The sequence below is a fragment of the Trichosurus vulpecula genome, chromosome 7 (assembly GCF_011100635.1).
Source record: "Trichosurus vulpecula isolate mTriVul1 chromosome 7, mTriVul1.pri, whole genome shotgun sequence".
NCBI lineage: Eukaryota > Metazoa > Chordata > Mammalia > Diprotodontia > Phalangeridae > Trichosurus > Trichosurus vulpecula.
Genome location: NC_050579.1, coordinates 80,671,845 through 80,695,596, shown reverse-complemented (window position 1 = coordinate 80,695,596; position 23,752 = coordinate 80,671,845). Strand labels below are relative to the sequence as shown.

General features: G+C 37.6%; 1 protein-coding gene across 1 annotated transcript in view; it reads left to right on the top strand.

Moving 5' to 3' along the window:
* CCDC18 (coiled-coil domain containing 18) overlaps positions 1–23,752 on the top strand; it is a 113,194-nt gene that overhangs the window by 1,300 nt on the left and 88,142 nt on the right. The window contains exons 3-7 of the mRNA XM_036768204.1: positions 4,493–4,633; positions 5,942–6,128; positions 7,190–7,333; positions 7,893–7,999; positions 11,716–11,844. Of these exons, the coding sequence (XP_036624099.1) occupies positions 4,493–4,633; positions 5,942–6,128; positions 7,190–7,333; positions 7,893–7,999; positions 11,716–11,844 (708 nt within the window). The remainder of the gene's footprint in view (positions 1–4,492; positions 4,634–5,941; positions 6,129–7,189; positions 7,334–7,892; positions 8,000–11,715; positions 11,845–23,752) is intronic.

Genomic DNA, 23,752 nt, shown 5'->3' with positions numbered 1-23,752 from the left:
TTAGGAATTGAGCGTGTAATAATCGTGAGGGGAAAAGTAACTTATCCACCTGTAAATAACCCACTAAGAATCTCTGTGTGCGTATATGGACACACACGTACATATTATGCATAGTTACTCATGTGGACACATGCCAATAGGCTTCAAGTTTATTAGTTAATAATTAGGAGAACCGGAGTTTTACATTAAATATAGGTATATGTTCAAATATAGTAGAATATCTACCAATTTCTATGTTAGTGTTGGATTCCAATGGCCTTTCCTATCTTCCACTTTATCCAACCTTTCCCTATATTTCCCTTTTTCTTTACAGGGAACTAGGGACCATGTTAAAATTAAAGGTAAGGCAGGATAGGCAAGGGACCTTTGGGCAACTCATTTCTTCTGGAAAAGTTCATTAAAGGCAAAAGGAAATTTTGAGAATTGAGAAGAGTCGAATCAGTTCATATATTAAGAAAGAATAATGTCAACTTATTCACTGCCAGAGTTTATTTTTTGGTGTTTGCGAAGTTACTCTGAAAATTTCCAATCAAAGTGATTTGGCATGAGTTACTAGTTACTAGGATTGTAAACTATTTACTTCCTCACCTCTTCAGCGGGTATATTGTCTCCATGTTTTTGGGGAGGAGTTAGGGGAAGGGGTGTGATAAAAGTCCCTGACAGGCTGACAAGAGTGTTAAGAGGCTGAAGAGCTGTTTAATGATGTGAGATTTTAAGGAGCCTGAGTGAGCAATTTCATTTCAAGATTAGGAAAAAAGATGTAAAACAAAGAAAAGAGGCGCAACCCTAAATTTACACAACCTCTTTATCACTCAGATATTGTTATGTAAAAAATGGAATTTTGTGGGGGATGCATTCAGTTGGGGAAAGTTTTAGTGCTCTTAAAAGTGTAATATTCATTTCAGAGGTGCTGATCTAAGATTAACCTTTTCTACTTTGGACAGAACTTCAAAAGTAAAAACAGTATTAACCTGAACAGTTTTGGCAGTGATGGTGACTTCACGAAGCTTTATTTTGTAAATCTTTTTTTTTACACATTTTTAACATTTAATTTATTTAATATATTTAATTTTCAGCATTGATTTTCACAAGAGTTTGAATTACGAATTTTCTCCCCATTTCTACCCTCCCCCCCCACTCCAAGATGGCATATACTCTGGTTGCCCCGTTCCCCAGTCAGCCCTCCCTTCTATCACCTCACTTCCCCTCCCATCCCCCTTTCCCTTCTTCTCTTGTAGGGCAAGATAAATTTCTACTCCCCATTGCCTGTGTGTCTTATTTCCTAGTTGCATGCAAAAACTTTTTTTTTTTGTTTTTGAATGTCTGTTTTTAAAACTTTGAGTTCCAAATTCTTTCCCCTCTTCCCTCCCCACCCACCCTCCCTAAGAAGGCAAGCAATTCAACATAGGCCACATGCGTATCATTATGTAAAACCCTTCCACAATACTCATGTTGTGAAAGATTAACTATGTTTTGTTCCTTCCTAACCTATCCCCCTTTATTGAATTTTCTCCCTTGACCCTGTCCCTTTTCGAAAGTGTTTGTTTTTGATTACCTCCTCCCCATGTCTGCCCTCCCTTCTATCATTTCCCCCTTTTTTTATCTTCTTCCTCCTTCTTTCCTGTGGGGTAAGGTACCCAGTTGAGTATGTATGGTATTCCCTCCTCAGGTCAGATCCAATGAGAGCAAGATTTACTCATTCTTCCTCACCTGCCCCCTCTTCCCTTCCTACAGAACTGCTTTTTCTTGCCACTTTTATGTGAGATAATTTACCCCTTTCTATCTCTCCTTTTCTCCTTCTCTCAATATATTCCTTTCTTATCCCTTATCCCTTAATTTAATTTTATTTTTTTAGATATCATCCCTTCATATTCAATTCACCCTGTGCCCTCTGTCTATATATATACACACCTACATATATACATACATTGACACACACATATGTGTATATATATACATACACATATATATGCATTTTCCTTTCAGCTTCTATGATACTGAGGTCTCATGAATTACACACATCATCTTTCCATGTAGGAATGTAAACAAAACAGTTCAACTTTAGTAAGTCCCTTATGATTTCTCTTTCTTGTTTACCTTTTCATGCTTCTCTTGATTCTTGTGTTTGAAAGTCAAATTTTCTATTCAGTTCTGGTCTTTTCACTGAGAAAGCTGGAAAATCCTCTATTTTGTTGAAAATCCATATTTAGCCTTGGAACATGATACTCAGTTTTGCTGGGTAGGTGATTCTTGGTTTTAATCCTAGCTCCATTGACCTCCGGAATATTGTATTTAATGTGGAAGCTGCTAGATCGTGTGTTATCCTGATCGTTTTTCCACAGTACTCAAATTGTTTCTTTCTGGCTGCTTGCAGTATTTTCTCCTTGACCTGGGAGCTCTGGAATTTGGCAACAATATTCCTAGGAGTTTTCTTTTTGGGATCTTTTTCAGGAGGGGATCTCTGGATTCTTTCAATTTCTATTTTGCCCTCTGGCTCTAGAATGTCAGGGCACTTCTCCTTGATAATTTCTTTAAAGATGATATCTAGGCTCTTTTTTTGATCATGGCTTTCAGGTAGTCCAGTGATTTTTAAATTATCTCTCCTGGATCTATTTTCCAGGTCAGTGGTTTTTCCAATGAGATATTTCACATTGTCTTCCATTTTTTCATTCCTTTGGTTCTGTTTTATAATATCTTGATTTCTCATCAAGTCACTAGCTTCCACTTGCTCCAATCTAATTTTTAAGGTAGTATTTTCTTCAGTGGTCTTTTGGACCTCCTTTTCCATTTGGGTGATTCTACCTTTCAAGGCATTCTTCACCTCATTGGCTTTTTGGAGCTCTTTTGCCATTTGAGTTAGTCTATTTTTTAAAGTGTTGTTTTCTTCAATATTTTTTTCAGTGTTTTTTTGCGTCTCCTTTAGCAATTCATTGACTTGTTTTTCATGGTTTTCTCGCATCATTCTCATTTCTCGTCCCAATTTTTCTTCTACTTCTCTAACTTGCTTTTCCAGCTCCTTTTTGAGCTCTTCCATGGCCTGAGACCAGTTCATGTTTTTCTTGGAGGCTTTTGATGTAGGCTCTTTGACTTTGTTGACTTCTTCTGGCTGTATGTTTTGGTCTTCTTTGTCACCAAAGAAAGATTCCAAAGTCTGAGACTGAATCTGAGTGCGTTTTTGCTGCCTGGCCATGTTCCCAGCCAACTTACTTGACCCTTGAGTTTTTCAGCAGGGTATGACTGCTTGTAGAGTAAAGAGTACTTTGTTCCAAGCTTAAGGGGATGCACTGTTGATTTCAGAGCTATTTCTATACAGCCAGCTCTGCCACACCAGCACTCCTTCTTCCCCAAGAACTGCCAACCTGGACCTGATGCAAATCTTAAGCAGGCTCTGCACTCCTGCTCTGATCCACCACTTAATTCCTCCCACCAGGTGGGCCTGGGGCCAGAAGCAACTGCAGCTCTAGTTTTGTAGCTGCACCTCCCCCCATTGCCCCCGGGCAGTGGCTGAACTGTGAACTCTTTTCACATTGTCCCCTGCAGCATTTCGCACTAACCTTCTCTGTTGTCTTTGGTGTTTGTGGGTTGAGAGGTCTGATAACTGCCACAGCTCACTGATGCAGGGTGCTAAGACCTGTTCTGCCCAGCTCCTGGCTCCTGGTCTGGTTGGTCCTGCCGCCACCCGGGCTGAGCTCCGCTCCCCTGCGCTCCATGCGTGATAGACCTCATCCAGCCACCATCCAGGCTGTGCTGGGCTGGATCCCTGCTTCCCTCTGATATTCCGTGGGTTCTGCAGCTCTAGAATTTGTTCAGAGCCATTTTTTATAGGTTTTTGGAGGGACCTGGCGGGGAGCTCATGCAAGTCCTTGCTTTCCAGCCACCATCTTGGCTCTGCCCCCCTATTTTGTAAATCTTTATCATGACATTTTATTACACATACACTCCCTCAGTTAATTTTTCTATATAAATATGTGTGGTAAAGATCAAGTTTTCTATATAGGGAAATATTTGAACTAGTTTTGAAAAAAAAATTCAGGAATCTCCTGTTGAAAATGGCATTTATATAGCACAAATTATATAAATATAAAGCCAAACAGTTAAAGACGAATAAGAGCTTGGATTATATAATAAGTTAGTTTATCCAGTGTAATTATGTCAGAGTTTTCATTGAGTTGATGCTTTTAAGTAATATAGAAAGCCTACTAATTTTTATATTATGAAAGATTATAAAGTAGCCGAAGTTAAAAATACATTAGACTAGTTTCAATTTAATCTGGAGGTTACAAGTTCAAAGAATTGCTAATGTTGAATGGTAGCATTTTTATTCATATAAAATTGTATGTAACTTAGAGGATAATATAAGCCTAGAAGTGGAAGGGACTTTAGAGGTAATTTAGTCCAACCCTTTCATTTTACAGATGAGGAACTGAAGTCCAGAGAGGTTAAGTGATTTATCAAGAAAGCTAATAGAAGAATGTGGCTTTTTTCCCCCCAGCCAAGTAGAACCTGATGCACTGGAATACTACCAAAAAGACAATGAAGAAGAAAATCTGTTAGCAGATGTTGCTTCATTAAGAAATGAATTGGAGAAAACAGAATGGAGTTTACAGAATTTAGGAGAAGAGCTTACTTACAGGTAAGTGATAAATAATTTCTAAAATTATGTACATTATGTCTAAATTTGTTGTCATACCAGGAAAATTAAAAATTTTAAGTGTTTTTTTTCCTTCCCAATTTCGGAAAAAAGTAGCTCACAATAAAAAATAGAACTATTTGAAAAGCATTCATATTAGGAGAAAATTGTAGCATGGAATCAAATAATTTTAGATTTAGAGATCATATTTTTCCTTATGGATGAGAAAACTAACATCTGGACATGTGGGGCCCTCATCATATCTCCCTTGAATTATTTTAATGGGCTCCCAATTAGTCTTTCTCCCTCCAGGTTTTACTCTCTCCAGTCTATCATTCACGTAGCTGCTTAATAAACTTCCTAAGAAAAGTATGACCCATGGCATTCCTCTGCTTAAAAAAACAAACAAACAAACAAAAAGCCCTTTAGTCAGACTTTCTCTGTATTATGTAAACTTTGTAAGCTGGCATTTAAAGTGACCTACAAACTGGCCCTATTCTATTTTGCCAAACTATTTGCACATCATTTCTCTTAAAATATTTTGTGTTTCATACAAACTTGAACTGTTAGGTGTTCCCTTAATAAATCAGTCTGTCTCCTGTCCCTGCGGCCAGAGTATTTTGTCGTTTCTGTCTTTTAGAATTCTTTTAACATTAGGCAGCACCTCCTCTCTTTGTAGTTTTCCCTGGATCCCTGAAGCGCAAACTGTTGTCCCTTTAAACCTTCCTAGAACACTCTGCATCAATCCCCCACATCCCCTGTTGCCTTCTTTCTGTGGAGTAAGCTCCTTGCACTTTTGTCTATGCCTCTTAATTATCTAGAAGAATGCTTTGACAGAATTTGTGCTTGATAAATGTTAAACTTTTTTCTGAATTGTGTTCTAAAATTAATGTACAAAGACTAAAGCAGATATTTATTTTAATACCCAAGGAGGCAAATCTCAGCTGTTCTGTAACTTAGGGAGGTTGAGTGTCTTGCCCCCATCTATGGTCATACAGAGAAATAGGCTTTGGACCCAAGAGTTGTATTCTCACTGTTGTGCTGCACTGTATTTCACAACAGACTTTATTACTGTTATTTGAATCCTAAGCAATCTGAACATGTACACTCTGAAAAATACCTAGGGTTTAGAATTTCAAAACAATTTTAATTTTTAAAGAAATAAAATTTAAATAGAAGAATGAGTAACTTCAAATATGTGAATCCAGTATTTCCTTTTGTTTTCTGTTTTCACTTCTGTGAACTTGAGCTTTTTTCATGTATTTTCTTAAGGACTAGAAGACTTTTTTTTTTTCTTTTTCTTCCTAGTAGTAGTCCAGGTAACAGTTCTGAGAATAGCATCCATCCAACAAGGTTTGAGAGACTCTCAGTGGATGATCTTGTTCAGCCTTTCCACCCTGGATTTATAAATTATTCTACTCATAAAAATGTTGGTAAAATGCCTTACAGCAGTAGTGATCTCCAAAGAAAATCAAGAGACAAGGTTATTATTTTTAGCATTATTTGAATAAAACATTTCTTCTCTGAATGTGTTATGGTTTTTATAGAGATTGTCATTATCTGTTATATTTCTCAAAACTCTAGTATAGTTTTGGGCACATAGACACTACAATGCTTGTTCATATTTCCTTCCTAAAAAGTATCTGTTTTAGGGCAATGATATTTTCTAACTTTTGCGTATTGTTAGTTATCATCTCTTGTATGTACGTAGTTTATTTGCACAACTAAATTTTAGCTCCATGAGGGCAAGGGCCTTGCCATCTATTTCCTTGTTTTTCAACCCATACCCACACCCACCTCCACCTGTGATGCTAGGTGCTTAGATTTTGGTTTTATTGTTTGATTATGGTGGGAGTTACCAGGAGTAATTGTTTCTTAATAACAAACCCTATTATTACTACATTTGTTATCCTTAGGATTCAGAAATTACTAGGCACTAAGTGCTCAATATTCCTACTTTTCCTTCACAAGTTTTCCAATTCTGGGAACACCAGTGGACAGTTTTGTTTTTTTAAGAAATATGCATGGATCGTTTAATGAACTGATTCAAGCCAGAAGATAGAAGTAACTTTGTTTACAACCTAAGTTCCTACGAATGCTATGAAGGATCACAGGATTTAAGACTGGAAGTCACATCAGAAATGAAAATTAGTCCAATGCTCTTAATTTACATATAACGAAACTAAGGAACAAAGAGGTTAAGCAATTTAGCCAAGGCTGCACACAGGTAGTGAACAGCACCAAGAACCATATCTAGTACTCTTTCTTCTATTCCTCAGGATTCAGGAGACTGTCACATATTCCCCTAGTTAAATGCCTTATCTAGCTCATATTTATTAATTCATTTAATTTGAAATGGTAAATCTACCTAGACTGACTCTTCATTTTCAGACATATTTGTAAATAAATGGTTAGCACTCATTGACTGACAAAACTGTTGTTAATCTTTATTTCTCATTTATAATGTATAATGACTTTGATTTTTTAAAGTAAGATGATTCAAAATAGATGACTTTCTTTCTTGCTCTCTAGTCTTATGTTGTATCTTCTATCAATAACACAAGTGTGGATCAGGAAAATAAAGGCCTTCGGGAGAAACTGAATAAACTTCGGCAACATAATGCTTCTTTGATCTCTCAGAATCATACCCTAATGAATAAAATAGAATCTCTCCATTTTGAATTGACACAATCAAGAACAAAAGTATGTATCTTAATATGTTAAATCCTTATGTTTAGGGCAAAAGGTAACTAACTTGGCATTTTTTACATTTCCCAGTTAAAGGAAAAATGTTATTCTTGTGTTTGGTTTAGTATTGCTTGCTCCTTGATAAATTTTATTTATAGCAATTATATTATACCAATTAGAGCTTTTTAGAGTAGGACAATGGTTGGCATCGTATCCTTTGGGGAAATGGAAAGTTGACTCCCCTTTCTCAGTGTGTACTCCTACCCCCCACAATCTCTCCCCAGATGATTGGAGATCCTTGAAGTATTGAGATTACTGGTAAGTAAATATGACCTTTAGGTTAATGGGTGGGGGGAGAGAACAGGGTTGTTTCTTTTGATACTTAGGTCCTTAAAGGAAAGAAGTTGGTGGTTACCCTAAAACTTATTGCATTTATCAGTTCTATAACTGATCATCAGGGTGGTGGAAGTGAGGGAGGGGCTATGGAGACCTGATCTAACTCAGTCTCATTTTACAGATGAGGAAACTAAGGCTCAGAGAGACTAAATATGTTGCTTTTTTTTTTAAATTTCAGATTTGCATTCTTGAAAGTACTCAGTCACAGTCCTTTAGCATCCCAATATTAGAAGAACAGATTATAAATTTGGAAGCAGAAGTTTCAGCCCAAGATAAAGTTTTGAGGTAGAAAATAAGAAACATTCTACATTATTATCTTTCTTAAATGTATGACCTTGTCAAATTCTGTTTTTTCTAGTACATTCTTTTTTTTTTTTTAATTTTTTTTTAAAGCAGGGCAGTTGGGGTTAAGTGACTTGCCCAAGGTCACATGGCTAGTAAGTGCGTCAAGTGTCTGAGGCTGGATTTGAACTCAGGTCCTCCTGACTTCAAGGCCAGTGCTCTACTCACTGCGCCACCTAGCTGCCCCTTAGTACATTCTTAATGGTCAGTTTTTTTAGAAACAGTGCCCAATGTTCACTGAATCCAATCTTCAGAGCCTTCCTTTCCATTATAATGTGTTTTGTCTGTGTGATAATATATTTGCATCTTGTACCACTTCATTAAAATGTACAAGTTTCTAATAATTAGAGATATATGGTATATATTAAATTCTGTATCTTATTTTTGCCACATTTTGTACCATCACATAATAAAGAATACTAATCTTCACTGGCAAAATACCAAACCTCAAATGGGATGTTTTGAGACTTCTTACTCTTCTTATCTTGCCTTAATCTTACTTAATTCTCTAATAGAGAGGAATCAGAGACTAAAAGGGAAGAAGATGAGATCAGATAAATGGAGTTTGAAGAAGCTGGGTGGCATCTGGGTGAGGTTGCAAAGTGTATTGAGGGGTCACCTCAAAAGAATTCACAGACTCAGACCATCTCCAACCCAAGCAAAGGCATTTATTGAGAATTACATTTCTTAGAAAGTGGGCTGGGCTCTAAGAGGGAACTAGCAGCTTATTAAAGCAAGACAGGGATTTTTATAAAGCGAAAGATAAAATTACATCATTACAGAATATATGAATATTAAAATATGGGAGGAGTTTGTTGCTATGGGAGGGGTCCTAGCCTTGGTGGAACCGCTCACGCAGTTACCCAGAATGTGTACAGAAAAGCCCATGGGGGGCATTAATATATGATAATGATATTATAGTAAGCCTCTCTACATCATAAGTTCATCTTAGGACTGTTCTTTGTTGTTACTTTGAAGATGTCCACTTAAGCTCTCATTTAGTGGTCAAACATCCTACTCTATGTCGTGTTGATGCTGCTTTATGATTGGCTGGCTGTTGTGGGTCTGTTTGAGACTTGACAAATGTGGTTGACACGCCTGCTGTTCTAGTGAGCCAGTGAGGCATATGAGGAGGTTGAGATATTGGGGTTAGGGGCAGTGGCTAGATTCCATCAAAGTGGCCTGTGAGTTGTAGGGATTAGAAAACCTATGTGCATAAAGTTCAGTAAACATTTACTAAATATACTAATATTAAAAAAAAGACACTTCATCGTGGGGAACATGTGTAATCCCTAGATTAAAAAAAAACTGGAGCGTATACTTTTTGTGCCAGAGAGTCTGGAAATTTATGATGTTTTCACATAAAATAGTGAATGTGTATGTGACAACTTGAGAGGCAGTTAAACAACTGCTCCTGTTGCTCATCTCCTAGTTTCTGGTTATAGACCTGTGCCGTTTAGAAGTGAAGCAGTTATCATTCTCAATAGATTTTGCTTTCCTAAGTTTGATGTTCTTGTGGTTTTCACTTGTGTGGGGGCTGTGGGAAGCAACTGTAAATTAGTGTTTTCCTATCTTTGATGAAAAATGGGTTTTCAGCTGAGGAAGTAGACGTTTCATTTGAAAAAGGAGATTTTCTCTTGTAGCCTAAGCTAAGGCTGTAGGTTTAATGCAGGGTAAGTGGGCAAAGGCGATATAATTAGCGGTAGTTGAAAACAAATCCTGTGCTCCAGGTGTAATTCAAATTAATTGTAAAGAGTTAATCCCTTCCACAAAGAGTTAATTGAATACTATTATTAGTCCATGTGACAAAATGTAGTAATTGAGCTAAAAAAAAAAGACTAAACCTGTTGCATAGTTTATACCTTCTAACTAAAGTTTGAACTAGTTAATTTTCTTATCTGCTTTAAAACAATACAGTCAGTCCTTCCTGGGTAAGTTGAAAACAAAGTGCTTAAAATCCCAAGATCATAGGTGAAAGGGGACCTCAGAAGTGATAACCCTGATTTTATGGGAGAAGAGACTGAAGCTCAGAGAGGCTAAGGGACTTGCCCAAAGTCACAAAGATTACTAGAAGAGGTGGACTTTGTTCTTTCTACTGTACTTTTCTTCCTATTAAAATGTTAGTGATATTTGAATAAAGTGAAGAAAGGCAATCATATATTGTGACCCTAATTGACTGAGTTGTCAAAGCTCCTTCTTTGTAACTTTCAATTTCCACTGTATGTTTGCTGCTGTCATTCCTTTATTCAGTCAGCTGATATTCCTTGAGCCTCTACTACATACCTCAAACCCTCTTGGCCCCTGTTGGGGTACAAGGAGGAACAATGTAGATTCTTTGACCTGAGGCCACTTGCCTTCTCTCTTCCTAGGTCCCCTTGATGGGGAAGGGCAGTTATTTGCCTTGAGAAGAAAGTGGTATAATGCCTTGGATAAAGGGACCTCTGGGCAAGGTGTCTTTATTTTACTATTCCAGGAGCTGTGTTCATTGTAGGGGTCCAGGTGGTGAGAGGACATGTGAGTGAATGAAGCTGAACTGGATAGGTGGTGTTTGCTCCTTTACTTTACTTACCAGCCTCCAGAACCCATTCTAGTTCATATGATAACCTATTTCCCAACTTTTATCATATGAGTAAGCACCAAAATCTGGCTAATGAACACAGCAGGAAAGACTAGGAAACAAATTCCTGACCCTCTAGAAAAACTAAATATCAGTGTGGTTAATATTTAGTTGCAGATGGTGAGTTTGTGATTCTCAGTACCTTGTACTTACTGAGCTTAAGTACTGGCTACTATAAATAGCTATTTATAAATAGTTACTGTTTATATAGTACTTTATGATTTGCAAAATACCTTACAAATATCTCATTTTATCCTCACAACAACCCTGGGAGGTATGTGCTATTATTATCCCTTCTATATAGATGGGAAAACTGAGGCAGATAGGCTAAATGACTTACTCAGGTGACACAGTAAGTGCTTGAGGTTGGATTTGAACTCAGGTCTTCCTGAGGTCTTCCAATGTGCTATCTACTGCACTATCTCAAAATAATTTGTTTTGCCTTGAATTAAATGGATATTAAGTTTATGAAAATATTATCTGAACCTTGCTTTCTGTGCTACATGTCAGACTTGTGAAGTTTAAACATACCTGTGAAGCCCAAACACAGCAGCCTATAAAATGATTGTCTGTATCTAAATATAAATATTACTGATAAAATCACAAAATATAAACATATTACTGTTTTCAAAACTTGTGTAGATGCTTTTGTATTTAATAAAATATAAACTTAATAAAATTCATGGTAGCTTTTTGTCATGTATTTTCTTAATCACTGCATACTAATGCATACTAATAATTGCTATCTCGGGAGTCATTAAAGCTTCAGGGAACCATTGCCATAATGATTACCATGTTACTTTTCATTTAAAATATTTATTGATGGATTGAATTTTGAAACTTGAGGGATATATGCTGACTCATTAAGCAGTCAATAAGAAAATAATTCGAAAGATAGCAGATTCAGATTTTTCTCTTTGCAGTGTTTTTGGAGATAATCTTATATTCTCTATTTAAGTTAATGTATACAAAATACCAGAATTCTAAAATAACTCATCTTTTCCTTATTGTCTTAAAACCTCATGCTCATTTCTTTTCATAGGGAAGCGGAAGATAAATTAGAACAGAGCCAGAAAACAGTGATTGAAAAGGAACAAAGTTTACAGAATTTGAAAGAAAAATGTTCAGAGTTGAAATTGGATTTGATTGAACAAAGTAAACAAGGAAAGAGGTATTTTTAAAACGAAATCATTTTTAGTTCTAGCAAATATTAAGGATGAATGAATGCCTTATCTATTTAGATTTATAATTACGTGTTTCTAACAGGTGAGTAATTTAAATAGGAATTCTGAAATCAACTAGCTAAAAATATTTTAATGAGAATTCTTTAATGTCAGCATTTTATTTTTACATTTGATGTTGAGAACTTCATCTCTGTATAGAAGATTCAGTTAGCACAGTTTCACAATTTTTTCCAGCTTGATTCAGCTGGATGTGTGTAGGAGGAAGGGCAGTGGATGTTTGCAATAATCCAAGACTGGAGCTTGGCAGGGCAAGATTGGCTCTCAGGGCCAAGGGTCAGAAGAGAAGAAGACAGTGTAGAGTTGAACTGGCTCATCAAGCAGGTCAAGATGGGGAAGGGAAGAGACTGTCCATGAAGGGATGATGACCTGGGAAAGAATAAAGGTTTTGAGGGAATTGGAGTTCACAATGAAGATGAAGAACAGGGTTTGGGGTTGTAAGGCAGAGAAAGATGTAAAATGACTACAGATTATAATCAGATAAAGGAATTTGAGAATCCATCAACATGAAAGTGGTGAATTTGTAGGTGATGGCAAGATCAAAGGTATGACCATGTCTTTGTGGGGCTGAGGTGGAGTGGATGAATAGTGTGTGGGTCAACAGACCACTGACTCAAATAAAAAAACAGAGGTGTCTCGGCTTTCTCAAGGTAGAAACAAAACAGAAGCTTTATTTGATCAAGTCTCGCGAGAATTGGGCATCTCCCACTACCAGGGTGGAGATAGTAGTGAAGAGAGGCAAGGGGGAGAAGGCAAGCAAGGGGATATATATCCTTGTACAAACAATTCTAAGAAATCCCACCCCAGAGGTTGGACCTCTGTCCCCATTTGCGGGGACAGATGGCCTCACAATCTAACCAGGAATAAGTTTTACCCAGTACCAGCACAGAAACTACAGAATTACCTTATAGGGAAACTTTAATGTTAGGATGGCAGTTTGTGAGTAGGCTAGGGGAGGGGGAGAGGGGAATACCACCTGATTTCCCCGAAATCGTATGATTTACAGGAAAACGAAACTTAGGCCTAATGAGGTCCACATCCTAACTAAATTTGTACTATTTGAGTATCACTTTGCCTGAGTTATTCATAGGGAAGCTTTCACAATCTTGTATTCCATTCACAGCTGAGGCAACATCTGTAAATCTAAAGAAGGGGGAGAAAGACATTCCTAAAGGCTAAATAATCAGATTCCCACAGACTCAAATTTATCCCATTTCCCTTTTCTCTAAATATTGATTCTCAAACATTAATAATAATATATATATATTTATGTATATACACACATATACCCTGTGAAGTCTTCACACTTTATTCTCTCACTACCTCACACAATAGGTTGTGGAAAATGAGTAAGTTGAGGACCTCGGAAGTTAGGGTGTTTGAAGCAATTTTGATTCTGTTGACCATGTCACTTTCCTACTCAGTGAGCTCCAGTGGCTCCTCATCCCTTCTAGGATCACATACAAGTGTTCTGTTTGACACTCAAAGCCCTTCCCCATCTGGTTCCGGTTTTCCTTTGTCTTCATACCCATTAATCTCTGCACACACTCTAATCCTCCACCTAAACTGACCTTCCTCCTCCTCCCACATAGCTACTTTTATGTTGTTTACCTTTGTGCCTGGTTTACAGCTTGCCTTCTTTTCTCTTCTTAGTTTCCTTTAAAACTCAGCCTGACCTCCCCAGCTATAGCGTCTTCCCTGCCCCAAAATGCCTTCATCTGCTTTGTGTGTGCCCATGTATGTACATCTGTCTCCCACTGTAGAACATAAGCTGGAACTGTTTCACTTCCCTTTTGTCTAGTGCCTGACATGGTGTCTTGCGTAGTTGGCATATGATACTTATTCACTGGGTGAAATTGATCATAGAGCTACAGACAGAACGTATCCCACAGATCTATTGAGGATTCTGTGCAACATGTTCCATCCATAATACTGCTTAAAAACACCAAAGAAAATTAACATCAACGAGATTATTTATTAGTGATGGAATCAAAAAATCTAATACACATTCCATGCAAATTATTATTTTATTTTTTCACTCATGAAAATTAAAACTCACAGGCGGGCTGTATAAAATCGCACTGTGGGCCCCATGAGGCCTGCAGGCTGTATTTTCGACAGCCCCAGTATATGATAACATCACATATAATTTCTGCTTGATATACAGAAGCTAGTTCTGTATATACAGAACCTAAGTTAGAAAAAAGGAAACAAATGTCATCTCTAGAAGATCTAGTGGATGAAGATAGTTTTCTGCCTTCTGGCAGTTCTGGGACTGACAAACTAGCTTGCCCTTCCTCCCATTCATGGCAAGAGACCCTGACAAGATTTCTTCCCTTTCTTTCCTGAAGTATCTCCAATTTCTCTGTACTGTTAATTTTAGAGATCAAAAACAGACATACCATCCATTTTCTTGTGAGATTTTCACAAGTGTACTACTTCAGGTCTCCATTTGCCTCTTATTCCCGGTCATGGAATAATAATATTGTTTACTCATGGGATAATAAATAATAACAATTGACATTTATTTGTGCATTTGAAAGTTTACAAAGTGCTTTCCATATATTATCTCATTTGAACCTCACAAAAACTTATGGGGTATTATCACCCAATTTTATAGATGAGGAAACTGACTTATAAAGTTTAAGTAACTTGTCCATGGTCACAAAGTATCAAAGACAGAATTTGAGCCCAAAGGCCTCCTTACTTCAAAGCCTGCAAGGTCTCTTAAGCCACACTTTCCACTTTGTAATTCTATGGCCTTTTAAAATTTTTCAGCCATTCTAGTCAAGTTAGGTAGCTGGGGAAGCAAGGATCTAGCAACTACTTTACACAAGAGGCTATTCCATTCTTCTTTTACATGTGCTTTCCCCAAGATAGAAGGATAATGAATGGAACATTATAAATATGCTTAAAATAGTATTGATTTCTTTCCCACTATACATGGTCATCTGCTCCTTATCTCTGCTTCCATTGGCGGAAAAAAGTACAAACAATTTAAAAAAGCTTTTTAAAAAAATCCTTACAAGGGATTGTTTGCAAAGACATATATTTCTATACTTAATAAATGCTTGCTCAGTGAATGGCCACCAGGTAGACTTTTATCCAGTGTATTAGCTTTCCCTCTGTTCCATATCATCTGCAAATTTAATAAACATGTAATTTGAGCCTTAATCCAAGTCATTGATAAAAATGTTGAATGATAGAAGGCTAAGAATACTTGATTAGAGATAGACGACCCTCTCATAGTTAACATGAGCTTATTAATGGTACAGACTCTTATCATCTAACTCCTCGACCGCTGAAATAGTCTACTTTACGTCTCTCTCCATTTCACATTATACTCCATTCAGCTACTCAAGTGACTTTTCTAAAGTGCAGATCTGATTATGTCACCACATTCAATAAACTCCCGTGGCTCCCTGTCTCCTGTAGGATCAAATACAAAACCCTTTGGCATGCAGAGTCTTTAATAACCTAATCTCACGCCACCCCCACCTTTCTAGTCCTTTAAAAAAAACTTAATTCATTATATTTATTTTTTTTACTTTCTTTTTTTTAATTTAAATTTATTTATTTAACATATTTGGTTTTCAGCATTGATTTTCACAACAGTTTGAATTACAAATTTTCTCCCCATTTCTACCCTCCCCCCCACTCCAAGATGGCATATATTCTGGTTGCCCTGTTCCCCCGTCAGCCCTCCCCTCTATCACCCCCCTCCCCTCTCATCCCCTTTTCCCTTCCTTTCTTGTAGGGCAAGATAAATTTCTACACCCCAGTTGCCTGTGTATCTTATTTTTTAGTTGCATGCAAAAACTTTTTTTTTTGTTTTTGAACATGTTTTTTTTTTTTTACATTTTTAATTTAAATTTATTTATTTGACATATTTAGTTTTCAGCATTGATTTTCACAATAGTTTGAATTACAAATTTTCTCCCCATTTCTACCCCCCCCCCCACTCCAAGATGGCGTATATTCTGGTTGCCCTGTTCCCCAGTCAGCCCTCCCCTCTATCACCCCCCTCCCCTCTCATCTCCTTTTCCCTTCCTTTCTTGTAGGGCAAGATAAATTTCTACGCCCCATTGCCTGTGTATCTTATTTTTTAATTGCATGCAAAAACTTTTTTTTGTTTGTTTTTGAACATCTGATTTTAAAACTTTGAGTTCCAAATTCTCTCCCTTCTTCCCTTCCCACCCACCCTCCTTAAGAAGTCGAGCAATTCAATTTAGGCCACATGTGTATCATTATGTATAACCCTTCCATAATACTCATGTTGTGAAAGACTAACTACATTTTGCTCCTTTCCAACCCATCCCGCTTTATTGAATTTTCTCCCTTGACCCTGTCCCCTTTCCAAAGTGTTTGTTTTTGACTACCTCCACCCCCATCTGCGCTCCTCTCCATCATCCCCCCCCCCCCTTTTATTTTTTTTTTCTTCCTCCCTCTTCTTTCCTGTGGGGTAAGATACACAACTGAGTATGTATGGTATTCCCTCCTCAGGCCAAATCTGATGAGAGCAAGGTTCACTCGTTCCCCCCTCACCTGCCCTCTCCCCTCCTCCCACAGAACTGCTTCCTCTTGCCACCTTTATGTGAGATAATCCACCCCATTCTATCTCTCCCTATCTCCCTCTCTCAGTATGATGCTCTCTCCTCCCTTAATTTCATTTTATTTCTTTTAGATATCTTCCCTTCATCTTCAACTCACCCTGTGTCACACATATATATACACATAGATATATACATACATACACATTCACTTATATATATACATAAACATATATATATATGCATATTCCCTTCAGCTACCCTAATACTGAGGTCTCATGAATCATCCATGTCCTCTTTCCATGTAGGAATGTAAACAAAACAGTTCAACTTTAGTAAGTCCCTTGTAATTTCTGTTTCTTGATTACCTTTTCATGCTTCTCTTGATTCTTATGTTTGAAAGTCAAATTTTCTATTCAGTTCTGGTCTTTTCACTGAGAAAGCTTGAAAGTCCTCTATTTTATTGAAAATCCATATTTTGCCTTGGAGCATGATACTCAGTTTTGCTGGGTAGGTGATTCGAGGTTTTAATCCTAGCTCCATTGACCTCTGGAATATTGCATTCCAAGCCCTTCGATCTCTTAATGTAGAAGCTGCCAGATCCTGGGTTATTCTGATTGGGTTTCCACAATACTCAAATTGTTTCTTTCTGGCTGCTTGCAGTATTTTCTCCTTATCTGGGAGCTCTGGAATTTGGCGACAATATTCCTAGGAGATTTCTTTTTTGGATCTATTTGAGGAGGCGATCGATGGATTCTTTCAATTTCTATTTTGCCCCGTGCCTCTAGAATATCAGGGCAGTTCTCCTTCATAATTTCTTGAAAGATGATATCTAGGCTCTTTTTTTGATCATGGCTTTCAGGTAGTCCAATTATTTTTAAATTATCTCTCCTGGATCTATTTTCCAGGTCAGTGGTTTTTCCAAGGAGATATTTCACATTGTCTTCCATTTTTTCATTCCTTTGGTTCTGTTTTATAATATCCTGGTTTCTCATAAAGTCACTAGCTTCCACTTGCTCCAATCTAATTTTTAAAGTAGTATTTTCTTCAGTGGTCTTTTGGACCTCCTTTTCCATTTGGCTAATTCTGCCTTTCAAGGCATTCTTCTCCTCATTGGCTTTTTGGAGCTCTTTTGCCATTTGAGTTAATCTGTTTTTTAAGATGTTGTTTTCTTCAGTGTATTTTTCAGTATTTTTTTGGGTCTCCTTTAGCAAGTCATTGACCTGTTTTTCATGGTTTTCTCGCATCCTTCTCATTTCTCTTCCCAATTTTTCCTCTACTTCTCTAACTTGCTTTTCCAACACCTTTTTGAGCTCTTCCATGGCCTGGGACCAGTTCATGTTTTTCTTGGAGGTTTCTGTTGTAGGTTCTTTGACTTTATTAATTTCTTCTGTCTGTATGTTTTGGTCTTCTTTGTCAGCAAAGAAAGAATGCAAAGTCTGAGACTGAATCTTGGTGCGTTTTCGCTGCCTGGCCATATTCCCAGCCAACTAACTTGACCCTTGAGTTTTTCAGTGGGGTATGACTGCTTGTAGACTAGAGAGTTCTATGTTCCATGTTTGGGGGGGAGGTCCCAGCTCTGCCACACCAGCACTGCTTCTTCCCCAAGAACCCCCAACCTGAACTGGGCTCAGATCTTTAGCAGGCTGTGCTCTCCTGCTCTGATCCGCCACTTAATTCCTCCCACCAGGTGGGCCTGGAGCCGGAAGTAACAACAGCTGTAGCTGCCCCACCTCCACTGCCCCCGGGGCTGGAAGCCGAACCGCGAACTCCTTCCACTCCCGCAGCTTTTCCCACTAACCTTCTCTGCAGTCTTTAGTGTTTGTGGGTTGAGAAGTCTCATAACTGCCGCAGCTCACTGAATCAGGGCGCTAGGGCCCCCTCCACCCGGCTTCTGGTCTGGATGGTCCACGCCGCTCAGGCTGGGCTCTGCTCCACTCCGTTCCCAGCTCCCAGCTCCGTGTGGGATAGACCTCACCCAGAGACCATCCGGGCTGTCCTGGGCTGGAGCCCTGCATCCCTCTGCTGTTTTGTGGGTTCTGCCGTTCTAGAATTGGTTCAGAGCCATTTTTTATAAGTTTTTGGAGGGTCTCGGTACGGAGCTCACACTATTCCCTGCTTACCAGCTGCCATCTTGGCTCCGCCCCCCTCTATTAATTTTTTTAAAGTTAGTTATTTTTAACATTTCTTTTAAAATTTTGAGTTTCAAATTCTCTCCCTCCTTCCAGCCCCTCTCCCACTCATTCAGAAGGTAGGCAATATGATATCTATTATACATGTGAAATCATGAAAACATATGTCCATATTAGCTATGTTGCAAAAAAAAAGAGCAAGAAAAATAAAGTGAGAAAATTATCCTTAGTTTGTACTCAGTTCCTAAGTTCTCTCTGTGGAGGCAGACAACAGTTCTCATCATGAGCCCTTCTAAATTGTCTTGAATCATTGTATTGATCAGAGTAGCTAAGTCTTTCACAGTTGATCATCATTACAGTATTGCTAGTACTGTGCACAGTGATCTGTTTCTACTCACTTCACTTTGCATGAGTTCATATGTCTTCCCAAATTTTTCTGAAACCATCCTTCTTTGTCATTTCTTATAGCACAATAGTGTTCCATTCTAATGATATACTACAACTTGTTCAGCTGTTTCCCAGTTGATGTGCATCCCCATAATTCCCAATTCTTCGCCACCACAAAAAGAGCTGCTACAAATATTTTTGTACAAAAAAGTCTTTTTCCTTTTTCTTTGATCTCTTTGGGATATATAGACCTAGTAGTAGTATTCCTGGGTCAAATAATATGTACAGTTTTTTAACCCTTTGGGCATAGTTCCAAATTTTCCTCTAGAATGGTTGGACTAGTTCACAACTCCACCAGAAGTTCATTAATTATTTTTCCATATTTTCATTAATTATTTTCCCTCATCCCCTCTAGCATTTGTCATTTCCGATAAATGTGAGGTGGTACCTCAGAGCTGTTTTAATTTGCATTTCTCTGATCAATAGGGATTTAGAGCATTTTTTCATATGACTATATAGATACCTTTGATTTCTGCTTCTGAAAACTGCCTGTTCACATCCCTTGGCTATTTATCAATTGGGGAGTGGCTCTTGTGTTTATAAATTTGACTTAGTTCCATATTTATTTGAAAAATGAGGCTTTTACCTGTAAAATTTTTTGATGTTATTACTTCATTGTCTATGGTACCTTTTATCAAAATTGATTATCTCTTTTAATTAGGGCTATTTTTGCTTTTTCTTTGTCTGAGATCATAATTGCTACCCCAGTCTTTTTTAGTTTAGCTGAAGCATAATAGATTCTGCTCCAGCTCCTTATTTTAACTCTGTGTGAGTGTCTTTCTGTTTCAGGTGTGTCTCTTTTAAACAATATATTGTTGGATTCTAGTTTCTAATCCATTCTCTTGTCTGCTTCTGTTTTATGGGTGAGTTCATCACATTCACATTCACAGTTATTATTTCTAACTATGCACTTCCCTCCATTCTGTTTTCTTCTGTTTATACTTCTCTCTCTTTTTTTAACCCTGTCCCTCCTCAAAAGTCTGTTTTGCTTCTGACCACTGCCTCCGTTGATCTGTCTTCTCTTTTATCACTTCCCCTTCCTTTCTCTAATCCCCTTCCTCTCCTACTTCCCTCTGTGTAAGATAACGTTCTATACCCAACTGAATGTGTGTGTGTGTATTTGTGTGTGTATATGTGTGTGTGTGGTGTGTGTGTGTGTGTGTGTGTGTGTGTGTGTGTGTATGTATATGCATGGGAATACATATATATAGAGAGAGATCTGTAGATATACTCTTCCCTGTTTGAACCAATTCCAGTGCTATGTCATCTGCAAAAAGTGATAATTTTGCTTCTTCCTTACATATGTTTATCCCTTCAGTTTCTTTTCCTTGTCTCATTACAATAGCTAACATTTCTAGCATTATTATTCAATATTGAATAATAGTGGTGATAATGAACATCCTTGCTTCAGTCTTATTGGAAAAGTTTCTAGCCTATCCACATTATAAATACAGCTTGCTCTTGGTTTTAAATGGGTAATACTTATCATTTTAAGGAAAGCTCCATTTATTCCTAAATTTTCTAGTGTTTTAACAGAAATGGGTATTGTATTTTATCAAAAGCTTTTTCTTCATCTATTGAAATAATCATGATTTTTCTTGGTTTTGTTATTTATGTGATCATTAATGCTTATAGTTTTCCTAATATTGGACCAAGATAATATTGAACCATTCTTGTTATAAATCCAAGCTTGGTCATAGCATATGATCTTTGTGATATATTGCTGCATTCTCCTTGCTGGTGTTTTATTTAAAATTTTTGTATCAATATTCAGTAGAGAAATTGGTTTATAGTTTTCTCTTTCTGTTTCCGCTCTCTCTTCTTTAAGTATCAATACTCTATTTGGGTCATAGAAGGAATTTGGCAGTCCTCCTTCTTAACCTATCTTTTTCAGTTTATGTAGTATTGGAATTAACTGTTGCTTAAATGTTTGCTAGAATTTGCTTATAGATCCATCTAATCCTAGGGGTTTAGGTTTTGTTTTTGTTTTTTGGTTAAGGAGTTCAATTATGATTTATTCAATTTTCTTTTCTAAGATAGGGTTATTTAAGCATTCTATTTCTTGTTAATATGAGCAATTTATATTTTTGTAAATATTCATCCAATTTTATTAAGATTGTCAGTGTTATTGGCATATATAGTTGGGCAAAATCGCTCCCAATCATTGTTTTTATTTCATCTTCATTGGTTTTGAATTCTTCTTTTTTATTTTTGATACTGGTAATTTTATTTTCTTCTTAAGTTTTATAAATCAAGTTAGCCAATGGTTTATCTATTTTGTCTTTTTTTTTGTAAACACCTCCTGGTTTTATTCATTCAATTTTTTTCTTTTTAATTTATATTTTATTATTTATTTAATGTTTTTAGTTTTCCACAGTGATTTCCACAAGATTTTGAATTACAAATTTTTTTCTCCCCATTTCTACCCTTCCCCCCCACTCCAAGATGGCATATATTCTGATTGCCCCGTTCCCTAGTCAGCCTTCCCTCCTGTCACCCCACTCCCTCCCATCCCCTTTTCCCTTACTTTCTTGTAGGGCAAGGTAGATTTCTATGCCCCACTGCCTGTATATCTTGTTTCCCAGTTGCATGCAAAAACAACTTTTTTTTTTGAACATCTGCTTTTAAAACTTTGAGTTCCAAATTCTCTCCCCTCTTCCCTCCCCACCCACCCTCCCTGAGAAGGCAAGCAATTCAACATAGGTTATATGTGTATCATTATGCGAAACACTTCTACAATGCTCGTGTTGTGAAAGACTAACTATATTTTGCTCCCTTCTGTCCAGTCCCCCTTTATTCAACTTTTCTCCCTTGACCCTGTCCCTTTTCAAGTGTTTGCTTTTGATTACTTCCTCTCCCTATCTGTCCTGCCTTCTGTCATCTCCCTCTTTTTATCTTCTTCCTTCTTCTTTCCTGTGGGGTAAGATACCCAATTGAGTGTGTATGTTATTCCCTCCTCAAGTCAAATCTGATAAGAGCGAGATTTACTCCTTCCCCCTCACCTGCCCCCTCTTCCATTCCAACAGAACTGCTTTTTCTTGCCACTTTTATGTGAGATAATTTACCCCCTTCTATCTCTCCCTTTCTCCCTCTCTCAATATATTCCTCTCTCATCCCTTAATTTTATTTTTCTTAGATATCATCCCTTCATATTCAACTCACCCTGTGCCCTTCAGCTACCCTAATACTGAGAAAGGTCTCATGAATTACTCACATCATCTTTCCATGTATGATTGTAAACAAAACAGTTCAACTTTAGTAAGTCCCTTATGATTTCTCTTTCTTGTTGACCTTTTCATGCTTCTCTTGATTCTTGTATTTGAAAGTCAGATTTTCTGCTCAGCTCTGGTCTTTTCACTGAGTGAAAAGTTGGCAGTGGCCAACCTCGAACTCTTTTCACTCTGTCCCAGCAGCTTTTCCCACTAACCTTCTCTGTTGTCTTTGGCATTTGTGGGTTGAGAAGTCTGATAACTGCCACAGCTCAGTGATTCAGGGCCCTACCACCTGTTCTGCCCTGCTTCTGGTCTGGTTGGTCCTGGCACAGCCCATGCTGGGCTCTGCTCAGCTCCTCTCCCAGCTCCATGCAATAGACCCTTCCCAGCAACCATCCAGGCTCTCCTGGGCTGGAGCCCTGCTTCCCTCTGCTATTTTGTGGGTTCTGCAGCTCTAGAATTTGTTCAGAGCCATTTTTTATAGATGTTTGGAGGGACCTGGGGGAGAGCTTAAGCAGGTCCCAGCTTTCCAGCCTCCATCTCGGCTCTGGCCTCAATTTTTTTTTAACTTTCAGTTTTGTTTCTCTCTCCTTTGATTTTCAAGATGTCTATTTTGGTGTTTAATTGAGGATTTTTAAGTTGTTGGTTTTCTAATTTTTTTGGCTGCATATCCAAATCATCAATCTATTCTTTCTGTCTTTTATCGTTGTAAGTGTTTAGAGATAATAAATTTTCCCCTGAACACTGCTGTTGCTGCATTCCACAAATTTTTATCTGTTGTGTCATTACTGTCATTATCTTTAATGAAATTATTGACTGTTTCTGTGATTTGTTCTTTGACCCATCCATTTTTTAGGATTAAGTTAGTTTCTAATGAATTTTAATCTATGCTTTAAAAGCCCATGTTTGAATGTAATTTTTGCTACATTATGGTCGGGAAAAGATGCATTTAATATTTCTGCCTTTTTTGCATTTGTTTATGAGGTTTTTATGCCCTCATACATAATCATTTTTTGTGTAGGTACCCTGTATAGCTGAGAAAAATAGGTATACTACCATTCCCATTTCAGAAGTCTATCATATCTACCTTTTCTAAAATTCTCTTCAGCTTCTTAACTTCTTTCATGTTTATTTTATGCTTAGATTTGTCTAATTCTGAGAGGGGTAAATTTAGGTCTCTCATTATTATAGTTTTACTATCTGTTTCCTCCTTGTGTTGGTAAGCAAAATGGGCTCTTAACACTTAGTTCAACAAGTGCCCTTGAAGAGTTTGGCTTTTGTTTGCTTTGAGTAATCCAGTGTATTTCATCGAGTCTTACTAGGTGCCAAACCCCAGGCTCTAACCCCATTAGGTGTTAACCTAACCTATGTGGATGTGAACCTCCCAGGGTCCTAAGGGGAGGGGATAACTCAAGAGCCAATCATAGCAGCCTAAGTTCTGGTCATTCAGATGACGTTTGATGACGTCTGAAGCCCTATAAGAAGAGAGGACAGAGC